The sequence below is a fragment of the Pholis gunnellus genome (genome assembly GCF_910591455.1).
Source record: "Pholis gunnellus genome assembly, chromosome: 17".
In the NCBI taxonomy this organism is placed as follows: Eukaryota; Metazoa; Chordata; class Actinopteri; order Perciformes; family Pholidae; genus Pholis; species Pholis gunnellus.
Genome location: NC_136544.1, coordinates 16,811,757 through 16,837,229, shown reverse-complemented (window position 1 = coordinate 16,837,229; position 25,473 = coordinate 16,811,757). Strand labels below are relative to the sequence as shown.

At 42.9% G+C, this 25,473-nt stretch overlaps 1 protein-coding gene across 3 annotated transcripts; it reads right to left on the bottom strand.

Annotated features, from left to right (window-relative positions):
* rhbdf1a (rhomboid 5 homolog 1a) lies at positions 1-25,358 on the bottom strand. Of its 3 annotated transcripts, none has more exons than XM_079177065.1 (19): positions 25,039-25,358; positions 8,539-8,683; positions 8,298-8,437; positions 7,604-7,711; positions 6,047-6,260; positions 5,526-5,732; positions 5,168-5,290; positions 4,886-5,049; positions 4,332-4,583; positions 4,131-4,242; positions 3,940-4,014; positions 3,667-3,828; positions 3,458-3,558; positions 3,307-3,370; positions 2,921-3,015; positions 2,744-2,819; positions 2,253-2,353; positions 1,216-1,369; positions 1-1,022 (listed from the first exon to the last, which is right to left on the bottom strand). In XM_079177065.1, exons 2-19 carry the CDS (start codon positions 8,653-8,655, stop codon positions 603-605), a joined length of 2,685 nt encoding a protein of 894 aa, XP_079033191.1. In that variant the 5' UTR covers positions 8,656-8,683; positions 25,039-25,358; the 3' UTR covers positions 1-602. The 3 variants fall into 3 exon arrangements, with proteins under 3 accessions (XP_079033191.1, XP_079033192.1, XP_079033193.1); XM_079177066.1 differs by having other exon boundaries at positions 7,604-7,708; XM_079177067.1 differs by lacking the exon at positions 7,604-7,711.
* Between the last annotated feature and the right edge of the window lie 115 nt (positions 25,359-25,473).

Here is a 25,473-nt window from a genome sequence, read left to right as displayed (position 1 = left end):
TTTGTAGATTTTTTTTACTGTTGTTTTCAGTTACATGTGAGTAGACAGGTAGCTAAAACACTACCATGTTCAAAACAATCATCACTTCTTGAGAAGCAATAAACAAATGAAAGAAAACATTCGAGTGCTCAGTATAATGTAACAAAAATATGGCAGTAGTTGGTACATTTATCAACAAGGCACCAACGGTATCAATATTTGATTTTTGTCCCTGCTTCTGTATGAGGTTGCCTGAATAATAAAACCTATGTCTGGAGTGCGAATGTCTCTCTGTACCAGCACTGGCTTCTATAATTCCTGCCTCACATGTAAAGGGCAGCTGGGAATATTGATGAGGTTCAGAAGTGCCATACCTTTGTTTCACTGGACAGTGAAGGAGTGATAATGACTGCCGGTGAACAGGGAGGTGATTAAAGGAAGTGTTTAAGATGAGTGGCATAGGTATTCATACTAACAGAGTAAAAAAACACAAGTATATTGTCATTGTTTATAGAGAAGGGGTCAGTCCCACAGTCACACAGGGGCAGAGTGGAGGCAGACTGGCTGAAATCATCTGTTAGTCCACATCTTTTGACCTGATGCCTTCCTGTTATGCTCACACTTCAGTGGAGGTGAGCGTTGAGGTCGTACTTCTCGCAGAATTTGTCCGTGAAGGGAATGCAGGTTAGCAACTCGCACCATTCACACTTGATTGGGTAGACATAGAAGAGCACCACAAGGCCCGAAAAGAGCCCGACAAACACCAGCAGGAAAACAATGATCTGACAGCGTTTGCGGTACAAGTCCATGCGGCCGAAACTGATGTAGGGTAAGATGGCAAAGGACAGGAAGAAGCCAGAGATGAAGCCACAAATGTGGGCGAAATTGTCGATCCATGGCAACAGCCCAAAGGCAAAGAGGAAGAGCACCACACACAGCAGCTTGGTAAAGGCCCTCCAGGGCTGGGCCAGGATCTGCCAGCTCTGAAACAACTCCACGAACAGGCAGGCCAGGATCCCAAACTGAGAGCCGGCTGGGCCCACCTGGGACACAAAGAGAGCAGAGAGGGGGCGTAAGCCTACAAAAACATGGTCACAAACATTTACATTGTGATTTAAAAGCATAATATGATGATCTTAGTAAACCTGATGAGCTCCTAAATGGGAAATCTCTGACACATAATACGACTGTGATGTTCCTGCACTGATATTTTGTGGGTGTTAAAGTGTTGATCACCTCTGCTCTATAGGGCAAAAAGATGGCTGAAGCTAAGTTGCCAGTGATGCCACTGAGAATGTAAATGATTGAGATTCGCAGCCAGCCCGCCAGCTTCTCCAGGTCCCTCAGGATGGTCATCTGGAAAGCCACCGACACCAGGCAGTGAAGGATCCTGGGAGGACGTAAATGGACAAGGTGCTCATGTGTGTCCAATGTGACACGTGTGTGTGGGAGAAAAGATGCACGTGTTGAGAAGATAATTCCTCGGTGCAGACGAGGCAAACCACTCAGCAGACCGATGACTTTGCCCATCAACAAAATCAGTTTCTATCTCATTGAAGCTTAATGAGTTCGTGTAGCGAGGGCACTTTGTTTAATTACCCAGGAGACAGATAACAGACAGCATGAGGATGAAGCACTGCTCTTCTTAACAGTGAGGTTAGCTCTTTGTGCCGACTGACTGACAGGTCTGAACTACGCTAAAGTAGTGCTGTCAGTCTGAAATGCACAGTGCATAACTGCAATTAAATCATCTGCATGTATTTAACATGAGAGCAACCCCCACTACAAGTGTATAAATAAGATTTTTCACCTAAGTATCTTTATTAAGATCTTTCTAATCCTTTGTTTTGTTGTAATATGAGTATGAATACACTGAGGGGAGAGCTACTGACAGCTGGAGCCAATTTTCTTGTAAATGCACAACACATACAGTCCTTGAAAACACTGATCTAGTGTACCAGGCTGAGACAAAGTTGACTTTCAGTACCTTGTTTTGACTGATACATAGGCTGATAGGTTGACCGTATTCACAAAATTGCGTATCTAGTTAGCAATATTTGCTTTTATTTATACTATTGGGTAGAAAGTAGATATGTAGGATTTTTCTTTTTTATACGATTCATATTTGAAGCTGAAATACTTGCACCAAAAACAACAACATTTAAATAAACAATTTGAACATAAATTATACAACAATAGACATTTTTTGTTTATTTCATTTGAAGGCAAATCTTAGAATAAGCAAAACTACTTGTTGACAGCTTCTGACTCACCCAGCATGCAGGAAAAGTGAGAGCCAGAGCCTGTAAAACTGATCTGGGATCTCAGGGTTGAGGAAAGGCAACAGTCCACACACATCGTCCATGCAGTGCACCTGAAGAAAGACAAAACACAGCATATTAGGTAATGGCCCTCAGTTATACATATACTTTTAATGTGACAATCAAAGATCCCAAATAACATGCAAATGAAGATCGGCTTGGACCGGTATTCAGGAAGTATACAAAATAGTACACAAGATTAAATTAGCAACAGATGCAGCTCAAATTAAGTTTTGCACTTTTTGCATTAAATAGCTCCCTCCCTCCATCCATTATCTTATCCGGGGCCAGGTCGCGGAGGCAGCAAGCTTAGCAGGGTATTGCAGACGTATTTCAGCAGCTCTCCTCCGAGCAAAACAGTTTTCATTAAATACCTTCTCCCCATGAGAAAATAAAATGTCTCATTTGTGTATAAGGAAGTTTGTGTGGAGGAAGTTGCTTACTTGAGAGCAGAGAGTAGCCTCCTCGTGAAAGTAGCCGTTCATGAAGTCACAATATTCCCGGGATGTGATTTCACACCTCCAAGAAAAGTAGCAGCAATTAATACATTTGTAAACTAGTCATGTTTTTTAATCATGTCCAGGTTAAATGTTCATCATAGGTACATCAGCTCTCCTCACCTCCCTTTGGTTCCAATGCAGCATGGTCGGCCTGTGATGGTACAGTCTATATGAGGCAGGTTGGTGTGGTTCCCTGTGTTGTACCTGGTACAAATCTAAAAGCCAAAGCAGTATTATTATTATTATTTTGAGTATTACATCTTCATCAGTGCCAAAATGTAATATCCTTCCAAGATTCATCAAAATGAAAAGATGTATCACATTTTTACTTGTTACAAGCCCTAAACCTGTGTGTTTTGTTGAGAGGATAATGCAGAGATATGCTATGATTATGAAAGAAGACTTAAAAGAGCAAATATAAATAATTCCCCCAATCATTTCATCAAGGTCAGATCAAATGTGAGTGATCAGCTTTAACTTTTCAGACACAGTTTCACTGCACTTACTGGCCACTTGCTGATGTCATCAGGCCATTCATGAGGTGATACTGAGGCAGGCTCGAGACATATCCTGTAGAGAGAGAAACACACATTATATTTACCAGCTAGTATCATTTCATTTATAATGTGGGATGAAAGAACTACTAGTGTATCTTACCTGGGATCCTGATGACACACAGAGCCATATTGTCTGTCTTTACCACGTAACTGGGGAGTGCTGGAATGCCTCGGCCACTTTACCCACACAGCTAGAGTACTCTAGAAATAAAGCCACAAAAGAAGGGGTTAGAACTTCCCACCGTGTTTGTCTGTGGTGAAATTATAAAGTTCGACGAACACAAATAAGAACTGGGCATGTTTACAGACCGAGCACTCCTCCTCTGAGGTTTGGACGCAGCCGGAGCGATCGTTACGCACACAGCAGGCAGAGTTGCTTTCGATAGCTCTCTTTTCCCTGATAAGATCATGCACCTGTTTGTCCTGCCGCATGCATGGAGAGAATTTGGCCCCCAAGTGGATAAGAGCTTCCTAACAATGCATAGATAAAGAGGAAAAAAAACATCTAAAATACAGTATATATTTAAAGACATTTACACATGATTATTGCTTGTATTCTTCTATCAAGAGAAGAGTGCTCACCGACCCCGGCCCAATCCAAAAGTTCTCCTGCTGTACAAACTTGACATTTTCATACACACCTTTGTTTCTTAAAACCTATGTCAGAAGACATACAAATCACAAAGAGTACAATCAATATGAGAGGAGTCATAATGAGATGAAAATATTGTGAAAGTGTGTTAACAAATCATCACAACTGAGCCGTTACTCACAGAATCAACTGTCTCATGCTGGGAAAAGCCCACTGGTGCAATGCCATAGATGCATACAGCCAAGATAGTGATGAGCAAATGGACAACGGTGATCCAGTATGTAAAAAAAGGCCTAGAGGAGATAGAGCATATGCATTGAAAAAAAAAAGAGGGCAGCAGAGGGAAAACGCTATTAGTCAGATCTATGAAGAGGTGCAGTACCTGTGGTCATCCATGTCCTCTATCTGCCTCTTGACGTAGCTGTCAATGCGCTTGCGGTATGTGCGGTTTGTGAGCTTCCCTACCATGCCCAATCCATAAGGCCTCTTCTCTCGGGCAAAAAGCTTCTTGACAGGTACAACGATGCGCTGGCCACGCCGCTGGCCGGTAACGCTCACCACCTCCTGCCGCAAGGGCACCTTTGGTGGTCCTGGTGTTCCTTCTTTGGCTTTGCGCCACCCTCGCTCCAGAGGTCTGGAGAGTTAACAGAGGAGACGACACTTCTACATTATCTGGCTATATCATCAACCAGATCAATAATTACATGTTTTTGTCAGATTGGTTATCACTAGAGCTGAAAAAAACTTAGTACTTATTGCATACACACATATCAAATACAACAATCTTTTTTTTTTACCAAATCACTTTATATTGTACACTTACTGTTGGTTTGACATTTAGTGCAACTCTCACAGTGAAAACTGTAACATGGATTGTGTTAATCATTATTTTTAAAAACAGCCTGAATGGTTAACTCTGTGGCCACAGTTGCTTACAGCATGAGATGACTTCTTTCCAGTTCAGACTTATCAAGGGCGCTGCCTGTCAGCTCTGTCTCATCGTTCATGCTGCTGGGCTCTGCCTCTTTCATGGCCGCCTCAGACGGCGACTCAAACACCTCGTCTGCGTATGTAGACAACTCCTCTTGCATCAGAATATCCTAAAAAGAACATTGTGGAAAGAAAATAGTGGGTTTTTTAAATGAGAATTATTACTTAAATTGTAAATAAACATGGTTACACAGTAACACAACAACATTGCTGTTTTTCCTGTCTTACTCTGGCAAAGAAAGATGTGTCCAGTTCATCAGGAAAGTCAATCATGTCCTCCTCCATGAAGCTGGCGGGGGTGAAGCTGCGTCTTTGGGCCCGCTTTAGAGTGCTCTCCCGTATTGAGCGCCCCTGAGAGAGAAACACACACAAACATGTGCATTAACAGCTGTCATTTTTCCATCACATCCAGTTACAAAGTTACACAGTACCAATAAAGTCCAATAACATACAGAAAGGAACATGTACAGCGTTTTGGTACACATATTCTCCTGTTATGTGATAATATGTGTACCAAAACATTTTAAAGCATCGTACAGATGCATATTTAATCTGTTAAGTGGATCTCATCATCCCTCTCATTCACCTTGACCAGGGCTGCTGCGGCCCTGAAGCTCATCTTTGCCACAGACTCCCTCTTTCGGCGACGAGGCAGTCGGTTGAGACCTGAGCGGGAGCTAGTGAAGGAACAGAGCGAGGCAGCTCCAGGGGTGATGGGGGTCTGAGGCACGCTGTAGCCATCCACCTCCTCCACCATACGAAAGGCTCGTCCTCGTGCCAGTGGGTCCACAATCTGGAAACCAATGGGTTCAGCAAAGGGTAGTTAGAAAGAGCCGCACAATGAATTATCAAGACAGAGAGACATATTTTACCTAATAAGATCAATTTAACACAAATGTCATGCTCAAAGTAGGGGGAATGTTTGGTCATAATGCACCTGTGTCAAAATTAGGTCCCAGTTGATATATACAAGAACACAAGCCTCTAATTTGTTTATTTTTTCAGGTTAAAGTATTATTTTTTACCATCTGCATGACATACTTTCATAAAAAATTATGGATTCAAATAATAACAGCATTAAGAAAAGCATCCCATATGTTCCTTTACCTTTTGCATGCCATATTGTGAGGAGGGGACATAGAGAGGAGGCGGGGTTTCCGTGCTGGTTAAGGAGATGTTGTCCTGGCTGGGCAGATCCATCTCTCGTATAACCTGTGGTTTGAGCTTTCCGTAGCGCAGGCTGCAGTGGCGCAGGCTTTTCCTCTGCCATTTCTGGGTGGCATCGCCATCCTTACTGACCCCAAACCAGTCTGCTGTTCCCCTAACACCACAAACACTGACCTTTCAGCTCTGGGTCACAAAACTCTCAGCACACATGCTTCACTTTTCATGGAGAGATTAAATGCTATCTGGCATAGTGAAACTTGAGGTGTATGGGCACTCAATGATGACCCTCTTAAGAGCCCCGTATGTGGAGGAATGGATCACCAAACATGCGTGGGAGTGACAAGACTGCACTTCCAGGGATGAAGAAAATTGCCCTAGATAGTGCAAGTAATAGGTACAGTAGAGGGAACAAGCCTGGGCATGTTTATGTCCAGACACACTGGAAAAGACAGGTACACAGACACTGAATGCACGGTGGAGAGTTACAAAGTCTACAGGTTCAAAGAAAGTGCGCAAGAGAGGGATATACTGGAATTGGATGCTGCAAATAAAAGCCAATTTATTTTTATTCTAATTTTAATTGACAAGCAGACAGCAAATCCAATTAACAGAGAACAGGGGAGTCTTCTGAGATTTGAATTGTCTCCTACTCCCATTCCACCAACAGTTGATGAATATACATGCAATCACGTTGTTGAAGTTGAAGCCTAATAAGTACCAGAGCAAACAATGTTACTGCACCCCGAGGGCAGGAAGTGGAAGTGGAAACAATCTTCAAAGGAAAGTTCAGGCAAGCTAGCTGTTTCTACACTAATTACCAGCTGCAGAGTGAATGTTCAGTGAAGTTCGGTTAAAGTCTATTTCTCACTAGCTCAGCTCACTCTTTCCATCAGCGAATATGTTTTATTGGTTTTCTGGTCCTCTGCTCTCAATATGTGTCAGTGACAAGATTGTACAGTTAGTATTCTAAGATATGTGTGTCTTTCATTGCAGCAGTAGACATAACCTTGCTAACCTTGATTTATATGAGTATGTTTGAACATAGTTATAGCCCAGCATGCTTATCTAATCAGTGTCCACTAAAGAAGCCTTCAGACATGGCATGTCAGCCCTCAAACACTGGCCCACAAACAAGTACCACTCAGAAGCAACAACTTATTGTGGTGCATGCTGTTTGTTTGCCCCACTCACTACCCGGCTGCGTCATTCCTGTAACTTTGAAAAAAGGGGAATTTGTAAAAGGACAGCTTTTGGTTTCAGGTCCTCTTATGACTCACAGCTGCAACAGCTGGTGACTGAATGTAAAACAACAATTATTGTGAATCTTGCGAGGTGTGAAGTGAATGAAATTCAAAATTTTAAAGGTGACATTGGCAAAATCATGTCCGAATTATGGTTCTACGGTAAACATACAGACTGTTTTCCTATAGAAAATAAGTGAGTATACAGCCCTGACCCTAACACCTCTACAGTCTTGTGAGGGACTTCCTGCCGTACCTGAGCAGGGTTCTGGAGAGCGAATGGTGTTTCCTGATGCTGCGGCGAGCAGCCCGCTGCCCCTTAATGGGAACCGTGTTAATCCGCTCAAAGTGCACCCTTCTGCTGCTGAGACCAGGCAGAGCAGGGCCGGAGAGTGGCGAGAAGGGACAAAAGGAAGGAGAAGGAAAGAGAAAAGACAACAACAGGCAGTGAGAAGGAAAAGTGCAGCTGGACAGTGCTGTAGCCTTCATGCAGACAGAGCAAAGCAGACTGTTAAATTTAGACTTGGTTTTCATTGAGATTTAGAACATTAGGAAGGTTATTATCAGGCAAATGACAGAAACAGTCATGCAAATTGGAAAAAGGTAAGGAGAGCAGAAATACTGAAGTTAAATGGAAAAGTTGTTTTTACATGCCATGAGACACAGGCTGCTAACATCCTCCATTATGTAAGCATGTGCTGCTTATATTACATGCTGTAGCATTTCATATATTCTATAGTCTACACAATCTGCTAGTTCTTCATTTTATAATCCAGTGGTTCTCAACCAGGGGGTCGGAACCCCCAAGGGGGTCAGGAGAAAATTCCAGGGGGTCAGGAGGTCGCGACTGGAAAAGGTTGAGAAACACTGTTCTAAACTTGAAGCATGCTACAACCCACTTATAGCAAGATGTTAATATATAAATCCAGTGTATTGGTAGCTGCGTTTACCTCTTTATGGTTTGAGTGATGGATGACTGGCGTTGTAAGACAGGACGCCGGGTGTCAAAAAGGTCACGGGGTGGTGACTGGAGATGAGAGGTCTCCACTGGCATACTGATGCTGCGCAGGAACCCCTGCCTCTTCACCGGCTATACAGGAAAGGATGCATAGGAGAAGTGTGAACACAAGACATGACAAAAAAAGACAAAAGGTGACAAAAACGAAAAAGGGATTCAGCGAGAACGAACACCTGAACAAAAGTGGGAGGCTCGTCTAGTGACATCTGAGCCGTGGGAATGTCCAGTCTAAGCCAGGGAGGCTTTTTCCTCTGCAGGCTGCTGGTGCTCTCCCGCCGTGGTTCAGCCATGTTCTCTGTCCCACCCCAGGCCTGCCAGCTACACAGACAGAGAAGGAGAAGATGATGTTATTATTAGTTTCAATGAAACACATGTAATCTTAAGTAACAACACATAATCAAAATTTCAGGGGAATTGTTTGCATTTATAAATGTATTTGACACAATGACTTTGTGCTTCAGAATTGTTTCACAAGAGAGCGCTAAGTTCTCTTATTTGATTCAAACATGGGCGTTCACAAAATTCTGTTCAATAGATAATAAAGAGGAAACCACCCTTCCCCAAAACAGCTCACAGAACCATTAAAAAAAAAAAAAAAAAAGTCTTAGAAGAGTTCCTTAATTCTCTGCTCTGCATCCAGCAGACATCTATCAGAGACTAATGACTATGTATGCATTACCACAACGAGGCCTGTGGACCAAAGGAGGTACACAGTCAACCTCACCATCCGACAGCGTGTCTGTAGCTGCAGCCTTGTTATCACCAGGCCCTCGTTTTATTGTCCCACCATCTAACCTCAATTCTCTGAGCCTGCTGGTTCATTTCCTGTCGTTTACTAAATTCCAACAGAAAACTGCTCATTTACCTCAGTACACAGGCATCATTTACACTTTAAATGATCACGCATTATTCCGCATAAATAAGTGTTAGCATAGTTATGCGTTCATCATTGATAAAAGCAATCTTTCACTCAGCAGACAGGCTGGATGTACAAAATAATTTGCAAAACACAAATGTGTAAACTTGCGAAAGAGGGCGTCTCCTCAGCTATGGAGCTGTAAAACCAAATCAATTTCAAGAACTGCTTTCCCGTCCTAAATTATTTCCGTTTCACAAGATGTCATCGTCACACATTTCTTTATGTTGCATCAGGGGCTTTGAGTTTTGAGCAGGTCACATCCTCACTTTTCTTGTTACAGATTCAGCTCCTTGAAAGAAATCCACGGCTTTTAGTGACCACATCTGCTTTCCATTGCCATTTCAACGCACCACAGGCTTCTGTTTTAGCCCAAGTGATGATGGGAAGTGTTGTCAGTGGATCTCAGCAGAGAGGGGAGGAAAACCTCAGACTAAGGGCGGCAGGGGTCATCACCAATGTGTTAATTTTTAAACATGCTCTAGCTCTCGCTGACAGATATTACTCAATCCACCAGTTCCCAGAAGCACACTGGTATTTACTATATCATACGCTGACTTTTCTACCACAATTTAGTTCTTGAGCGTGCTACAAGAGGCAGAAAAACTAGATGGGATGTTTATAAAACAGCAGTGTGCATTGTAAGTTGTTATAACGGGGTTTCAGCTTTCATTTACTGTCAGTCTGGAAGGTTATGGCCTATTAGGCTTTTACATTGAATGTTGTCTGACCTCCAGTGACATTGTCTGGACTGTGATACCAGATTAGCAAAGCAGACTGGACCAAAGCCGGCTGATGCAGAGTCAGAGACTGTGGGAAACAGAGAGTGATGAAAGGTGAGTGAGGACCAGTAAAGTGAAATATTTTTGACACATTCTGCTTCACTCTCCTCTATTTTTTTGTATTACTGCAAAGTAATCTGTCTGAAAATGCACTGAGAAGAATCAAACTGCAAATCCAGTATCTGCAGAGAGGGCTGTTGTGCAGTATTGTGCACAACAGCCCTCTCTCTTGCCCCTGGCTAGGACACCAAACATTTAATTACTTTCACCATTAGCTCAATCAGCGGGGCTCCTGATATAGAGCAGATCAGTGACGGGAGGGGGCATCAGCTTCTGGGTTGCAGATTGAAACAGACTGGAACTGAACAGAGAGCAGGCAAGGCGGGAACCTAATTTTCATCCAGGCTAAACATTGTTTGATTGCTTAAGCTTTGGCTCCTCCTGCTGTAACTCAGTTTGCCCCGATTGATGCGTTGATGCTGCTCTGCATCCAGAGAATGAAGGAGGGATGGGTGGAAGCAAACTGAACAACATTGTTTATGCGCTTCTCCATCTGCGTTAGGCTTTTTTCCTGCCTACTGTCTCCCACTCCGCTTGTCCTTATATGCATGTGTTCTCTGTGTGAGTGATTGCCATTTACAGGCCGTTACAGCCTGATAGTTTCTTTATGCTTTCTGCCTACTTGCTTGACAGATTAAACCCACACAGACACTTAAACCCACAATCTATTCAAACTATGTAAATTAAGTGAGAGAGTGACTGAAACATCTCACAGCTTTAGTACTAAACATCTGTATCACACACAGCAGCCAAAAATGATTTTCTGATCATGTCAAATACACATAGATATGTAAAAGGAGCCTTGCAGAAGAAGCCAGCAAAACGTACTGCATTAATGCAGCCGTGCAGCTATTGGTATGGTTTGCCATTAGCCCACTGATCAGTGGGCCGCAGGAGCATTTGGTCACAGCCCAACGTAAAACTCCAACGTTCGTCAGACATCTAAGCCAAGTGCTTTGGAAGTCCGTCTCCCTCTTTTTCTCTCGTCCTCCTCCAAAGTCAACATGGAAGCTGAGCTGGCATGGGACTGCCACTCATGTTCAGGAGGAGTTTAGTTGGAACAGTTGGCATTGCTCAGATGCAAGCATGGCTATGACAGCCACTGACTCATTTCTCACGGTGAGGGAGCACTCAAAATGTCAGTCATCTCTCCTATCGAGTGATAAGAAATCACTGCTCAGAGAAGGTAAGCTCAAGGCTGGTCCCCGTTTGAAAAAGATGGGTCTTCATAGGCAGAAAGTCCTTCAGAAGGAGAAATAGCCTTGGAGGAATGAGAGTTGATTAAATTTTGCGTTTGGCAATTATCCAGGCTGGAAGATTAGCCTTCCCTTGAGCATGCTATCGGTTCATGGTCAAGTTTGACGGTTAAAGAAAATCAGTTGTAAGGTAATGGCTTTCTGAGACAAGACTATCCTATTGAATTCATTCAACCTGATCAACTGCTTAGCGAATGTACAACAATGCCTTATCTTACTCTCAAGGTGATGGTACTCTTTTCTGGTTGAGATGTTGTATGGCAACAATTCAGAGCGTGTAACAGTTCCCTTCAGTGTTTACATTCCCAGCACTGATTTCAGGCACACATTCTTTAGACCACAATGATTTAATCTAGTTTCTCAAAAAAGATTTGTTTTTACTTCACGATTCACATCTAAAGAGGGAAAACACCCACACCCATAACTTTGCACTGTGCCTCGCGAGATTGGCTTCCTGCCGTGGTTTTCTCCTTGTGAGAAACTAACACGTCCTACACAATTACAAGACCCATGACAACCCTGCATGGATTGTTTTTAATTATGGAGCCGACATTGCTTCTACAGGCCACTTCTCTCCATTAGGCGGGGGAAAATAGACAGTCGGACAAAACACAGAGGACAAGCTGACGTCTCTCCAGGTGCAGGGACATCCAGCAGAACATAATGACCGGAGTTGACAGGCATAACCAGCTCTCTCCTTCTCCGTCTGGGGAGCTGCAATCTATTGTAATACCTTCTGAATACAAACTCAAACTCAATGATGTTTTTCATGCCATCATTTAATATAATCACTTGGTAATGGTCTCCAGTCATGCAGAGAAAAGGCACTGGTTTATGACAACAGCTGCCACAGGTGAGGCTTAAAGACAAACAGAAGACTGGCTCAGTGGATGGAGCTCTTAAGTGCCACCTTGAAGGCATTCAAGCCGGAGTTAAAAAAAAAAGAAAAGAAGCTAAGTGAGGGTGGGGGCCATGCTACAACTTCATTTTGTGCTTGTTCATTGTGCACAACATAACCAGCTTTCTCCAACTACTCTCACGCTTTAAATATGTGCAGAGGCTTGCAAGAGAGCATTGCCCTCCTGTTTCACATTCATCATAAATAAAATAGTAATCTGGCCATGGCCTCTTTTTTTTATTGGATCCGTCATCTAATCTGCAGTTGCCTTGTTTAAAATCTTCGGTCGCTACTCACCATTGTACATAAAGAGAAATTGAGGACACAGAGCATTTTAAACTTAACACATGGTCACAAACGTTTTAGAAGAAGAATTTCTGAATTAAACATTTCTGAGATTGTATTGTAAAATATATTTTTTAAATCCTCTCTATCTGGAGCTATTTCGAATCTCAGTGCATGCCATACCCACATTCCTTAAGATCTCTGGCTGCACTAAACCAAGCTGAAATGGCAGAGAAGGAAACCACATGAAGTCTAACCATTATGGACAGGAGCTGGCTGGTTTCCGGGTACTGAGTGTACTCTACTGCTTTGCGCTACTCTACAGGAGGCAGGCTAGCTGCAGCCACACTGAGGGTGGGAGGGTGGCTGACAGAGTTGTGTCATTGAGGCTGACAAAGCCTCAGGAGGCTGGCCAAGTAAGGCCCTGCTTGCTCCCAACAAGGATTATAACGTTAGGGTGGACAGTAGGTAGGAGGAATTGCCTAGCATGCACGGACAGTTGCCATGATGAATGAGCTCATTAATCTGGATAGTGAGAAGGCCGGATACCTCATTCTTGAGAGGTGCAGTGCTTCCTGGCCCCAGGCCTTCATTCCTGCTCACCCTCATTCTCTTCCTGCATGTTGCTTCTGCTTCTTTGTACACTGCAGGTCAACTTTTTGACCAATAATTATTGTAGTGTTACCGTAACAATTTCCCATGTACTAGCAAGCTTTTTAATATCGAGTGATGTTGCTACAATTCCAGGTTCCAGATTGCTGTCTTGCTGAAAACCTAATGGCACAAACAGGTTATGTTTGGTTTTCCCCATGCTCTAACAGTTAGTCATTCACTATAAATGCTCCTACTATCCATTGTTCCTTCTGTTTCACTCCATGCTGGAGGCAAGGCTTGACACTGGAAACAATGGAGGGAAACAAGGCTATTCAGACAGTCACTCTGCCTATGTTATTCTCTCGCTAATATAACTAGAAGCATTCTTGGTAAAGCCTCTTCTCATTATAAGACATGCAAAGCAAATTAGATATTTTCGGAAAGTAAATAAGATCTATCAGACACACTTAAAGCTACTGTTGTGAAATCAACCTTAATATACAGTAGCTGTAGTTCCCTGAAAGGGGATTTCATAATGATGAGCAGAAACTCATGACCACGTAGTCATTCTAGTGAATGGGTGGAGGCATGTGGGAAACAATATGAAGAAGCAACAGATCTGTCAATTCCCCCCCCCAATAGACGATCTAAATAATAATTCACACTTCAGACGTGTGTCTTGTGTAGGTCCTACAGGCATCTGAGGCCCATCTGCGCATTGCTGAACTATGCTTTTGATCTTTATATAGCACACTGTGCTTCCGACCGGTTTTGAATTAAGAAGCTGAAAAAACTACAAAGCTACTGATATTTCATTTGGGTGAGGAGAACAGAAACCGAGACAGAAACAGGCACTAAAATAAACGTGGCATACTGCAGAGCAGACATTAATGCCAGATGACATAACCAGTTATGAAAGTATATTTGGATACAGAGTTACATCTACAATATGATCAATTAGAGCATTTCTCTGATGTGTCTCTTCATTTCTGGCCACTCTGGCGACTATGAAAACTATGTGACTTTAACACATGGCTTACACACACATTACTGCTCAACTAAAATAAAATTGAGCTATCCAAAGTCCAGGCTTAAAGCCATTTTACGAGGAAGAAAATACTCTGCAAAATACAGCCGCAGGCCAGAGAGTGAAGTGAAACTGAGCACCAGTAAAGCTGCAGTCATCTGAATTGACCCTAGTGACATGTGACAGGCTGTCACACAAAACCACCTTACTACATTAAAAAACACACAGAGAGACAGCAGAAATATCCGTCACAGCTGACCCTGAGATCAAATGTCACAGCTATCTGAGGGGCAGGCATGGAGGGAGGGCGGGCGGGCGGGGCTGCTGCTGCTGCAAGGTGGGCGGTTGAGGGTGGGCATGGCTGCCCAGCCAAGAAGGGTAAAGAAGCTCATGCCTTTTCCAATGTTTTTCACAGATCTTTAGCTTAGGCTGTCTGCACTCGGTGGGATTTTACAATGAAAACTTAAACTCTTTCTCTCAGTGGTTTCACTCTGGAGTGACAGATTTGTATCGGGTCCATTGCAAGGCCCCCTTACCGTCATAACAGTGTTTACTAAATGACAGGATAGAGTGCCAGAGATATGAATAGCTCATGAAAGTATAAATGGCCTCCTAACAGCGGGCGGTATGCATGTGGTGTATTTATAGAGCTCAACTGCAAATGTATGTCTGGATGAAACTGTAGACCAACATGAAAAACATCCTGCTCTAGATCTCTAGGCAGTGGGCTGTTTTCTGTGAAAAATGAAAACTAAAATGTGAGCACACCTCTCAAGATGTGCAGATCAAAGTAGTGTTATGGAACTGGATGCATTCATTTTTCTCAGTCTCAAGAAATAACCACCACCAGAAGCAATATCTGTATTCACCATCGCACTGACTGCTCCGCTTCCCGTCTTCCTCTACAAAGACTTACATATTGCCAGGCGAATGCAGGTCCTAGAAAATTGCAATTGGTTATTTTATCTGTACAAAACCCAGCCTTTCTATGTGCAGCAATATCCTGCACAGGAAATCAATATGAAGGAGAGATGAGGTGTGTTAAAGAGTACAAAGGAACAAATATATACAATTACTTTAATCTCAGTGTGTTTACAAACATCAGCCAACTTAATATCAGCTCTGCTTAGCACAAAGTTTTCTTCCTTTTTGCTGTACAGGTGAAAGATTGTTATATGCGTGACTAATTCAACTTGAATTATTTAGTAATAAGTAGTCCTGCAGGTGAATTATTTACTATATACTTACTATTGGAGCGGCTGTGCACAGCCACCTTAGCTGCAACATCTTGGTTCTCAGGATTGTTAACGGACCTGGTCCAGCTCACAACCGATAGTATAGGCCTGTCTTCACTTCAGTGGGAAAATTAAGCTCACTTCGTGAATCTGTGTAATGTCTCAGTCCGGAGATGTGGTTGTGCCTCTGATCTTGAGGAAGAAGCTGACAGTAAAAACTCCCTCGGCATGGGCAACATATACCTCACAAGCCAAGACAACTAAATACGGTTAAATACAATAACAAGGGAGCTGTGTGAATATTCCATGATCACTTCAGTTAAATCAGGTAACACCCTGTTGGATCAGCCCACAGTGAAACGGCCTTCACCACTTTGGGATAAAGCAGTTGATAAGCAGTTCATTTTGCTCCAGCTGCTAAACCTGAAACCTCTTTGTTTACCGTAAGAGCTTATCTTCAACTTACTGTATCTCCAGCTGTACTGCCTAACACAAAGTGGGAAAATCCAGCAGCCCCTGAAACTTACCGTACAAATCCACATTGAGCTAAAGACAGTACGGCATGGCAAACATGGACAGTTAGTGAAATTCAACAAGACTGTGATACTGTGACCTCATCTCAGAGGCAAACAGAGACCTGTGGTACATGTTCAAAGCAACAGCTACAGTGTCCAAATAAAAATATGGCTGCAATGAACCCACACGTCAAATGTTTAATACTATTGTTTGTTCTGCGCAAAGGGTTGAGAGGGATGAGAAGCAATTACATTAAACAAAAACTCAGTTTGCATATTACAAGCAATGAATGATAATCATGAAATTAATATAATTCAATTTAAAATGTCATGGAGACTCATAAATCTCAATGCTATTTCCAAAGCATTGAAATATTTTCATTTCCATATTGAATTTCCATATTAGACGAGGGCTGTCAAACCAGTACAGCCCTTGTCAAAGATGTATATGTTAAAGATCTCTATTTGCACGACTACAACCTTTCTGACAAGGTGATTTCTCATCCATTGATCTGCCCTGGTTTGATGCAACATCTTAGATGTATCTTTTACTAAGGGAAGACGCTTTACACAACAAAGGAAAGTAAGCCATCTTTCTTGCAGCGCCTGGTCCTCCCAAAAGTGTCCTGAGAGTACAAACAATCCCCTCATTGTCTTTGGGAAGTTTGACATTCTCTCTTTAAGTGAGTAAGAGGAGAATCTCAGAAACAGTGTGCCCTAACAACATGTGATCCCCATCTAAATAGTTTCCAGCATGATATCAGCTTGAATCAAGCCTACAAAAGGCTGCATTGTACGGCCTAATGTGAACTGGGCTGAACAAGGGTCATTGAGCAGCCTGATCGTAGTCACAAAAAGCAAAAGCTGGCTGAAGTTTTCATTCCTCCATCAATTGAAATGGCACACTAAGCAAATTTCCAGCTAAAATAATTACACAGTACGAGTTACTCCATTACGGTTAAGCAGAGACGTTGTATTTGCGTGTACGGTTAATTTACAGAAGCTACATCCAAGGTGACAGAGAAAAGATGGCACACAGTGACATGCTACTATCACAACTGTTTAGGTTTATCTTTGTGCTCTAATCAATCAACGGGATTAAAAATCTCACATCCTCTGTGGGAGACCACCAGCATGGAGAGAGGTGCTTATTTTACAGAAGAGTGCTGGAAGGAAGGAAGTGCAGAGCAGAGTAGAGGAGGGGGAGAAGTGCAAACCGAAGGCAGGAAACACACTGCAGACTGGGAGCATTCTGCCTGTCCGGTCAACACAACCACGGAAACAACATACACTTGCTCACATGCACAGGAACACATCCGCACTGCATATGTAAACATACACATCCCATCCCTGGTCACAGTGAAGCATCATCACCATAGGCCCTTGTTTGAGTCAGAATGGCCGCCCACTCCGGCCCAGCGCAGAGAGTGATAGTGAGATCTCAGTGTAGTGTGACATTGAAGCTGACACGTCTATTAAAGAGACCAGATGAAGTGTGGCCTGTATCACTGGCACAATGGGAATCAGCCTTATTAGGATTCAAGCAGAGGAGAGAAGGGAGGCTGGTCTTTCATGACACAGAGCTCTACAAAGTCAACTTAAAGGCACTTAGAGGGGTTTCCAAAAGCCATAAGGAATGATTGGTTGAACTGAATTCTTATTAAATAAAATGTAGCTTCAAATGGTAAAGTAATCCGCAACATGATGACAAATGTCTTAAGAGGTCAACAAAATGTCAAATTCAATTTTCCAAAACACACCCAGTTCACTTCCAAACCACATTACTTTCAGTGAAAATTAACTCTTAATTTCTTCGGGATTTGAGGATTAAAATATAACTTCTTTGGAGAAAATATATTAATTAGCAATAAACTAGACTTGTTTTTTTCTAAATTGGTCAAAGACAACAGCTGTTGGCCTTCCATGTCCACAATCACTGCTAAATGTCTCAATAAGCACACTAAAGTGAATCTGTATCAACAAGTGAGGAGGAACATCCATATTAAGGATGTGAGATAAATCAATGATTGACTGCATTGATTTTCACCACTGCAGGTTGTGAATATATGTACACATGTGTGTCTATGAGTGTGTAGTGTGTATGTGTAGGTGTGCAGCCTGAGTTCACAGTTAAGTGAAGGACAGGGAATATAAATTGAAGTTGCTGGTGCCAGCAGCACACTTCTGCACCAAAACATATTGACTGTCACATAGAGCCAGAGTTTCTGTTTGGATGATGGTACAGACTTGACTCTGTCACAGGTAGAGGTACCAGCCCCAGAGACCGATTCAGTCTTTGGATTTTTCCTCTGGATTGGAAGGGGGGGGGGGTTGTTCCACACAACAACTAAGTCATTTTAATACCACATTTGTATCTCTTTCATCTGATACACAGGCACATATGTGGATGAAAGAAAATCAGAAGAGGCAAAGAGCCATCATTAAAATAAATTACATGCCCAAACGGTATCTGATTGGGAATGATTTATAGAAAATAAAGTAGTTTGACCAGCGAATATGTGCTTATCCACAACTACAAGTATGTGCTCTAGTTCCCAGCGCTGGATGTGGTGGGAAGAGCACACACATCAATCCCACATACATCAACTACAACATCCCCTCTGCTCAAAAAGGAATAAAATGTACTTCACAAACCTTCCTTCAGACCCACATCAGAAATCTGTGGGTCTGACGATTACTCAGTCACTGTTGTGGGACACAAATGTGGGTCACAATGCATTTTGGCAGAGGCTGTGAACAAGCGCGAACAACGTAAATTGTGGAGCAATGATTCAGAAAAATGTGAGGTGAGATGTGGGCATCAGTGAGAATTATTCATCATGGCAGTGACCTTCCTATAAATGGTTTTCAAAAGAAAGTTCACAGAAAAACCTTTCAGATGATAAAGAACATTCACACATCCATGTGTTACTCTCTACGTGGTAATCATGTGGTTTGAATAGCACTGGATTCATACTGGTTGCATTAGATGCACCAATTCATATAAGCGGCAAAAGTATTTTTACAATTTAACAATTTCGTCTTTTTCCTACACAATTGAATATTTTTAGACTTACGGGTGAAATAACTGAAAGTCTCTTATAGAGATTCCCCAGACTCTGATAAAGGCTACTCTGAGGAAGTGAGGGGGATCCCAAGGGAACACCCAGAGCTGAGGCCAGGGTCTCTGAGCTGGGATCAGGGAGATGTAAAAGTGAGGATGATGGGGGAGGAAGGAGGAAGAATGAAGCCATGCAGCTTGGCCAAGAGATCAGTGGAAAACTCCCTACAAATACACAGGAAAACTGGGAAGGCTGGGGCAGGTCCTCTGGGACAGTCACAGCTCCAGTGACGGGGGAGGCCTCCTCTTCAATCCTGATTTAACTTAAGAAAACACACAGACTCCATTTTATGGAAATAAAGTCTGTTTACCCCCCCAGGTCACAGAGCACACATGTAGGGATGCTTCCTTATTCTGCTCATGGTTTGACAACAAGCAAATGTTATTACGCAGCAGCGACACATGATCAGGAAACGGGATATTGGTGAGGAGACAGAATGTCTAATTCAGACAAGTTGAAAGAAGTGAAACAACAACAAAAAACTTGTCTCCTTGAGTGGGAGTACAAACTCTGACAGCCTCCAGGAATAAATTACTTTTGATTTGTATAACTGTTCATATTTGTTTCTAAGAGAATATGCTTCACCACATATTAGGCTTCCAGCGTGATGCCTTCACTATAACTGGGCGTGATCAACTGGGCACCATAAATGAGAGGCTTTACATCATTTTCCCTGGCACGCGACATTACAAGCTCTGTCAACTGGCAAATGGAAGGGAAACTTGGCACGGGTGTGATGAGAAGCAGAGGCCGTAAAAAAAGGAAAGTTGAGAGTTACAGAATCAGGTACATGTTGTAATATGCCAACAACGCCTGGCTTGATTCCATGTCAACCCGTCTGACTGACAAACATTGAGTAAAGTCCAACAGATTTACCAAAATCTATTTGTGTTCAAAATAAAATGAGACTTGAGAAGATGCACCATGGGCATACTTTAGCGATCTCTCAGCACTCATATTTCCACATTTGATGGTTCATGTTCATTCAATAGAAAAGAGCATTCAAACCGACTAAGATCCACCTCTTAAGCCAGTAAAAAAAAAAGTCACAGAGGAATCCAAAACACACCCTCATTTCTGGGAAAGCTGCTGGAATGAGTTTGGTGCATGGTATGTGATGTTGGTGGGACTGTTGAAACGGTCCAGATATAACTGTGTGTGTGCAGCTCTATAGAGGGAACAGTCAACTTGAGTTTAGCAGTCTGGTACACAATGAGAAATCACAGCCTCTGGGTATGCAACCGACATTGCCAACAATCTGGGAAGGGGGGGGGGGGAGTGGGGGGGGGGGGGGGGGTTATCCTATTTAAAACTGCACCCTCATCGCTGCTGTAACAGTGCTGGCATACTGTATCAGTCAGGGTGCTCCTTGAGTTGGTCCTCCGGCCGGACAGTCAGAAACCAAAGTAATAATAACAGTCATCTGCACAAAACTAAGTGTATTTCTAACAAGGATACTGCACAGATTTTTTACAAGTTGACCATCAAGTTATACCACTGTTAATAAAGCTTGTGTGAGCTTTGAAACAAAACCCTCTATCATGGCATTTAACCTAGGCAAGACAACGCAATTGCAACATACCTTACATATATATTTCTGTCTCGCGGCACCGGGTAAAGTAAGATATTTATTGGGTTATCTGCGGATACGCCCTCAGAGAGCTCTTCACGCTTGAAGAAGAAGATCAAAGTTCAAGGAGCCACTGCAGTTTGTGTATGAGTGCCAGCCTTCTGGGAAAAAAATTCCCACAGCCCTGAAAATGAGCATTGTCCTGAGGTTAACCAGCCTCAGACACCGTGTCAGTGAGAACAGAAGCTACGGGAACAAAAACACCCTGTAACTACAGACCCTAAATTAGATGTTTTCATCTCTGCTACAGCCTAATGTTGGGCTCAACCAAATAACTGTAAAAACAATTCATAGTAACCTGTACTTTCAATTTAGTCACGCCTCCACATTTTCTCCAAATCTGTGCGTCAAAGGTTTCTAGTAAATTCTGTGAATGCTGGTTCATGTATGAATGTCTGGCTCATGACAGATGAGGTGCTGACTGAAGAAGGGCAGGGTGGCATGCTGGCAGACGGAGGCCTTGGAGGCTCAGAGGTAGACCTGAAATAGCCATGCTGTATTATAGCATTACATCACAACTGACTTCACCGTCATGGCTGCCGCTGCATCATGCCACCACACAGATGTCATAGGATGGGAACAGTTGAATGCAACGGCTGTGAGTCACACAACCGAGACGTCAACAGGGGAAGAAGGCAAACAAACAAGCAGCCATAGGATGATGATCTGTACGAGCAACAAACACCACACTTCCTGTATAATTAAAACCAATGCACCACAACCAATATATATATTGTTTTTTCCCTGCCAACATTCCTTATTGTGTAGGCAGGACAGACACTAGAGACACAAGACTATTTCTGTTTTTCCACAAATACCACATTATTTGACATGCGAGAAAAATCACTGTTCCTGCACCTGACAACATAGTCAGAACCGTAACCATCAAAGTCAAAAAGGTACGAGCTGAGCGAGCACTGAGAGAATTAGATCAAACACTGCCTGTGGGCTTTCTCACCATCAATCCCCTGTTAAAACATACCTGACATGCCTTTTAAGCTGATGTTTGTTTGAGCTCAGTTGTGGGAACAGTTGTAACCAATATATTTAGCAGGAAAGCACTTGTATTGTCTCCAAAGTAGCAGAACAAGTTGGTTAACATGTTTGACCTCTCCAGATACTGCTGCCGTGCCCCACATTCACAAATCAAACTCAGGAGACAATCTTCACTGTAGCAGTTTTCACACAAAGTTGCCTGTGATGACAGACACATGACAGTCTCACAGAAATACGTAATTCAGCTCTAATTGACTTCTACACTATACACTCACAGGGAGTAGGTCGATCCCTAGTGGACTGGAAGCACTGTATAAACCTTCAGGAATTTATTTTAATTTCAAGTGAAGTACCCTAAAGTTTCCAAAGTTACTATATCTTGAGCTGAATTTTTGCAAAGCAAGTATAGAATAAGACACAAACATGTTATGATGATTCCCTGTGTATGGTGTCTTGTGTTTTTATATACTTTCTCAAAGTAAGAATCATTTAGGCTCACTGAAGAGTTGGGATTCTAAAATAAGGACATACAGAATATATAAACTTGAGTGATTGAATTATATAGTGTGGATTTTAGAAGCTGCTACAGGGAACTTTAAGGGGAAATTAGCGTCCTGTTAGGGTTCAACAGAATGTGAACATGTGAAATGTTGAAAAGGTGCAATATATGGGATTCACAGCATTAATACAGCAACAAACAATATATATGGAAAGATATAGTGAAAAAATGTCTACCTGGGCTGAAAATGAAGCCGCTCTCCCCCTAAATGTGTTTTAATTCAAGCTTCTCCTTGCTTTGTTGACATAGCCGGGCTGCCTGCCTGTGCTTTTAGTACATGTGAGCGTACCCAACTGGTTAGGTCGCGGCCGTCGCTCTGCACTGCGTTCATATGTTTGTTGTTATGTTTATAACGCCGTCCCGACTGACTCGGGTAAACAGACGTCGCTATGTTGAGAGTCGTTGAGACTCAATAGAAATGCTCAAAATCTCTTTTATAGCACCTTTAAATGAAAAGCATGAAGATAAATTAAATTAAATTCTATAGGATAGAAAAAAATATAGTGGACTTCTTTACGAAACACGTGCCCATTAAATATTACAGATAGAGACTTAAAACAGTAAGCCATGTTAATGTAAACTTTAGGTCATCTGTAACAAAGGATTCTCAAGTTATCAAACTTTCGACTTGTGATACAGATGTGTTTGTTTGAGGAACAGCCTGAGGTTATTTGGAGAAGCATGTGCTCAGTACTCATGGGACTGTTCAGCCCAGTGATGCTCATTTAGCCTGAACTCAGAGCGAGGACTGTCCAGAGACGGAAGAAAACGACCAACAATCACAGGGAGCACACCCAGGTTTGGGAACCAGCTGATTTTAGAGGGCTTCTTCCAGGAAATCTATTGCTGAAGCCTACGTCATCTCATCAACAGAGCATCAAATCTACAAAGGGAGATACTTCTGGGCTAAATAACTGTGTCCTGCTTGTAGAAGCATCATCTTGAAGTGATTAGGCCACAGATGAAAAACATCACATGGTGCTATTGAGATGTATGGTAATAAATATCTATTGAAGAATGGCGATGAATGAAGGTTGATATCATCATCACTGAGCATAAATCAATTGCACTGTAGCTCTTTTGAAGGTAACACCTTGAAGCAGTTGAGCACTTGGCCAGACTGACAGACAGACAGATACCGCGCCATGAGTCATGCAGGCATGACTACAGTGTGGCCCCCTCAGCAGCCCCCTGAAAAACTCACATACCAGCCAGTCAACACAGGCCAGCCTGGATGGTCCACCTGCCTCAGCAGAGCTACTCACAGCTCCCAAGTATCACGTACCCACATGCACCCACATAAGCATCCAATCACACACACACACACACACACACACACACATTGGGAATACTCTCCAATGGAATCCAGTTGGAGCAGATACAGAGGATGAGCACTACTGCCACTATCACACATCAAAGCTCCTGCTTTATTGGTGTGATTACATCACCCAGAGCCATGATCCCCCTCCCTCCATGTGATAAGGTTTCAGGAACACTATAGGCACACAAACCAGGCCATGTGCTCCTATGTCCTGTCTGCCAAAATAACTCAGCAGTTTCTAATACAGTACGTCTAAGGTTTCACTTCAGTCTGCCCAGGTATTGTAGGACATCGGAGCGCGTAACCTTTCAGATGTCAACAAGATTGCAGTTTGTTGCGAGCTGCCGTCCTGGAGCTCTCAAACTCGGATGAGTCAAATCTAGAAATTTAGGTGACCCCATGCAAATGATTTTGTGGAATTTATGCCTTTTTGTGACTGCCTGCCATGAGTCACTTTGAGTCACCATGTGTTAGTTCCTCATGAAAGCCAACGTTTGCAAGAAAACAAAGCTTTAAGGAAGAAATAATGCTTTCAGGTTCAAAAGGGTACAAGTGCAGGGAGATGATATGAGAAGCGCCTGCTGTCTCACACTCTTCTCACGCACATTTTCACCATGAATTATGCAACATTTGTGCGTATCAAATTCACAGAATAATGCATTAACATACATGATTGCCTTTGAGGAAGATGATGGTGATGCTGATAATGAAGGTGGAAGAGGAGCAAGGAGGAAGAGAAGGAGTAAGAGGAGGAGGAGAAGGAGGAAGAGGAGGAGGAGAAGGAGGAAGAGGAGGAGGAGAAGGAGGAAGAGGAGGATGACAAGGATGAGTGAGGTCATGGTGTGACTTTATGCATCATGTGTTGTTTTAGGTACATTCCTTAGTAGAAAATTACAATTTGGCCGAGCCATCTTCAATCAGTCTAAAGCCACATGAGAAAATGTTGTCTGATCTTGAAATTAAACCATCCTGACTTCGGCTACAGTGTGGTTATAATAAAGTAATATCTCCCTAATTTGGCCAAGTTTTATTAAAATAAGAAAAGAAAGTAATTTAGTTTCTCAGCCTGTGGCTCATTTTGGACATGAGGCTCAGTTCACACCTCATTCATTCCACTTAAACCTTTTCAACTTGTAGGGTATTTCACTTTTTGCATTGTATAAAAAAGGTGATTGGGCCCTATAAGGTAGAGCCAATTATACTACATGAGCACTTTAAATAGCCTTTCCACTATGAAAACTCCCCTACAAGCAGCACAAATGGCATCCTGTAACCTAACTGGTCATCTGTTTACGATGTCCAGCCTGTATATGAAGTTTCCCCATTTTGACCAATTGACCAGCAATTCAATCGACTAATATAAACTCGTTTATCCTCCTCGATCGCGACCGATCACGACGTGTGAGCGCTTCCTCCGGCGGCTGCCTGCCTTCCGTATGGGCGACCACAGGAGACGGTCAATAATGACACAACTTACCCTTATAGCAACCGGCTCAGATGATCCCCAGCAGTGAAAAAAATCCGGTTACACAGATTCTTTTTTTCCCAGGCAGCAGATGAGATGATTTGTCACATCATCCTGATAGAGGCGCAGGAATAAACGCGCTTCTTTTCCCACCCCGCAGATGTTTTTAAGCCAAGCCCGGTGCCGTGGTATTAAATCAGGTCACTCTTGATCACACCGGCAGAGGCAGTCCAGGGTGGTGTTACCGAAATGTCGCTGCCGTCCGGTTCTCTGCTTCCCACCTACAGACAGAGCATTCCCACACTGCTCCATGAATCGACCCGGGGTAAGTTTTCTTCCGCCGGTTGTAGCCTAATTCAGTTTGACGGAGAGTCAGCCCCGCCCTGGACTGGAGACGGTCTGTGGAGCGGGCAAGCCCGTCAAGATCACCAACCAATCGGTGTGTAC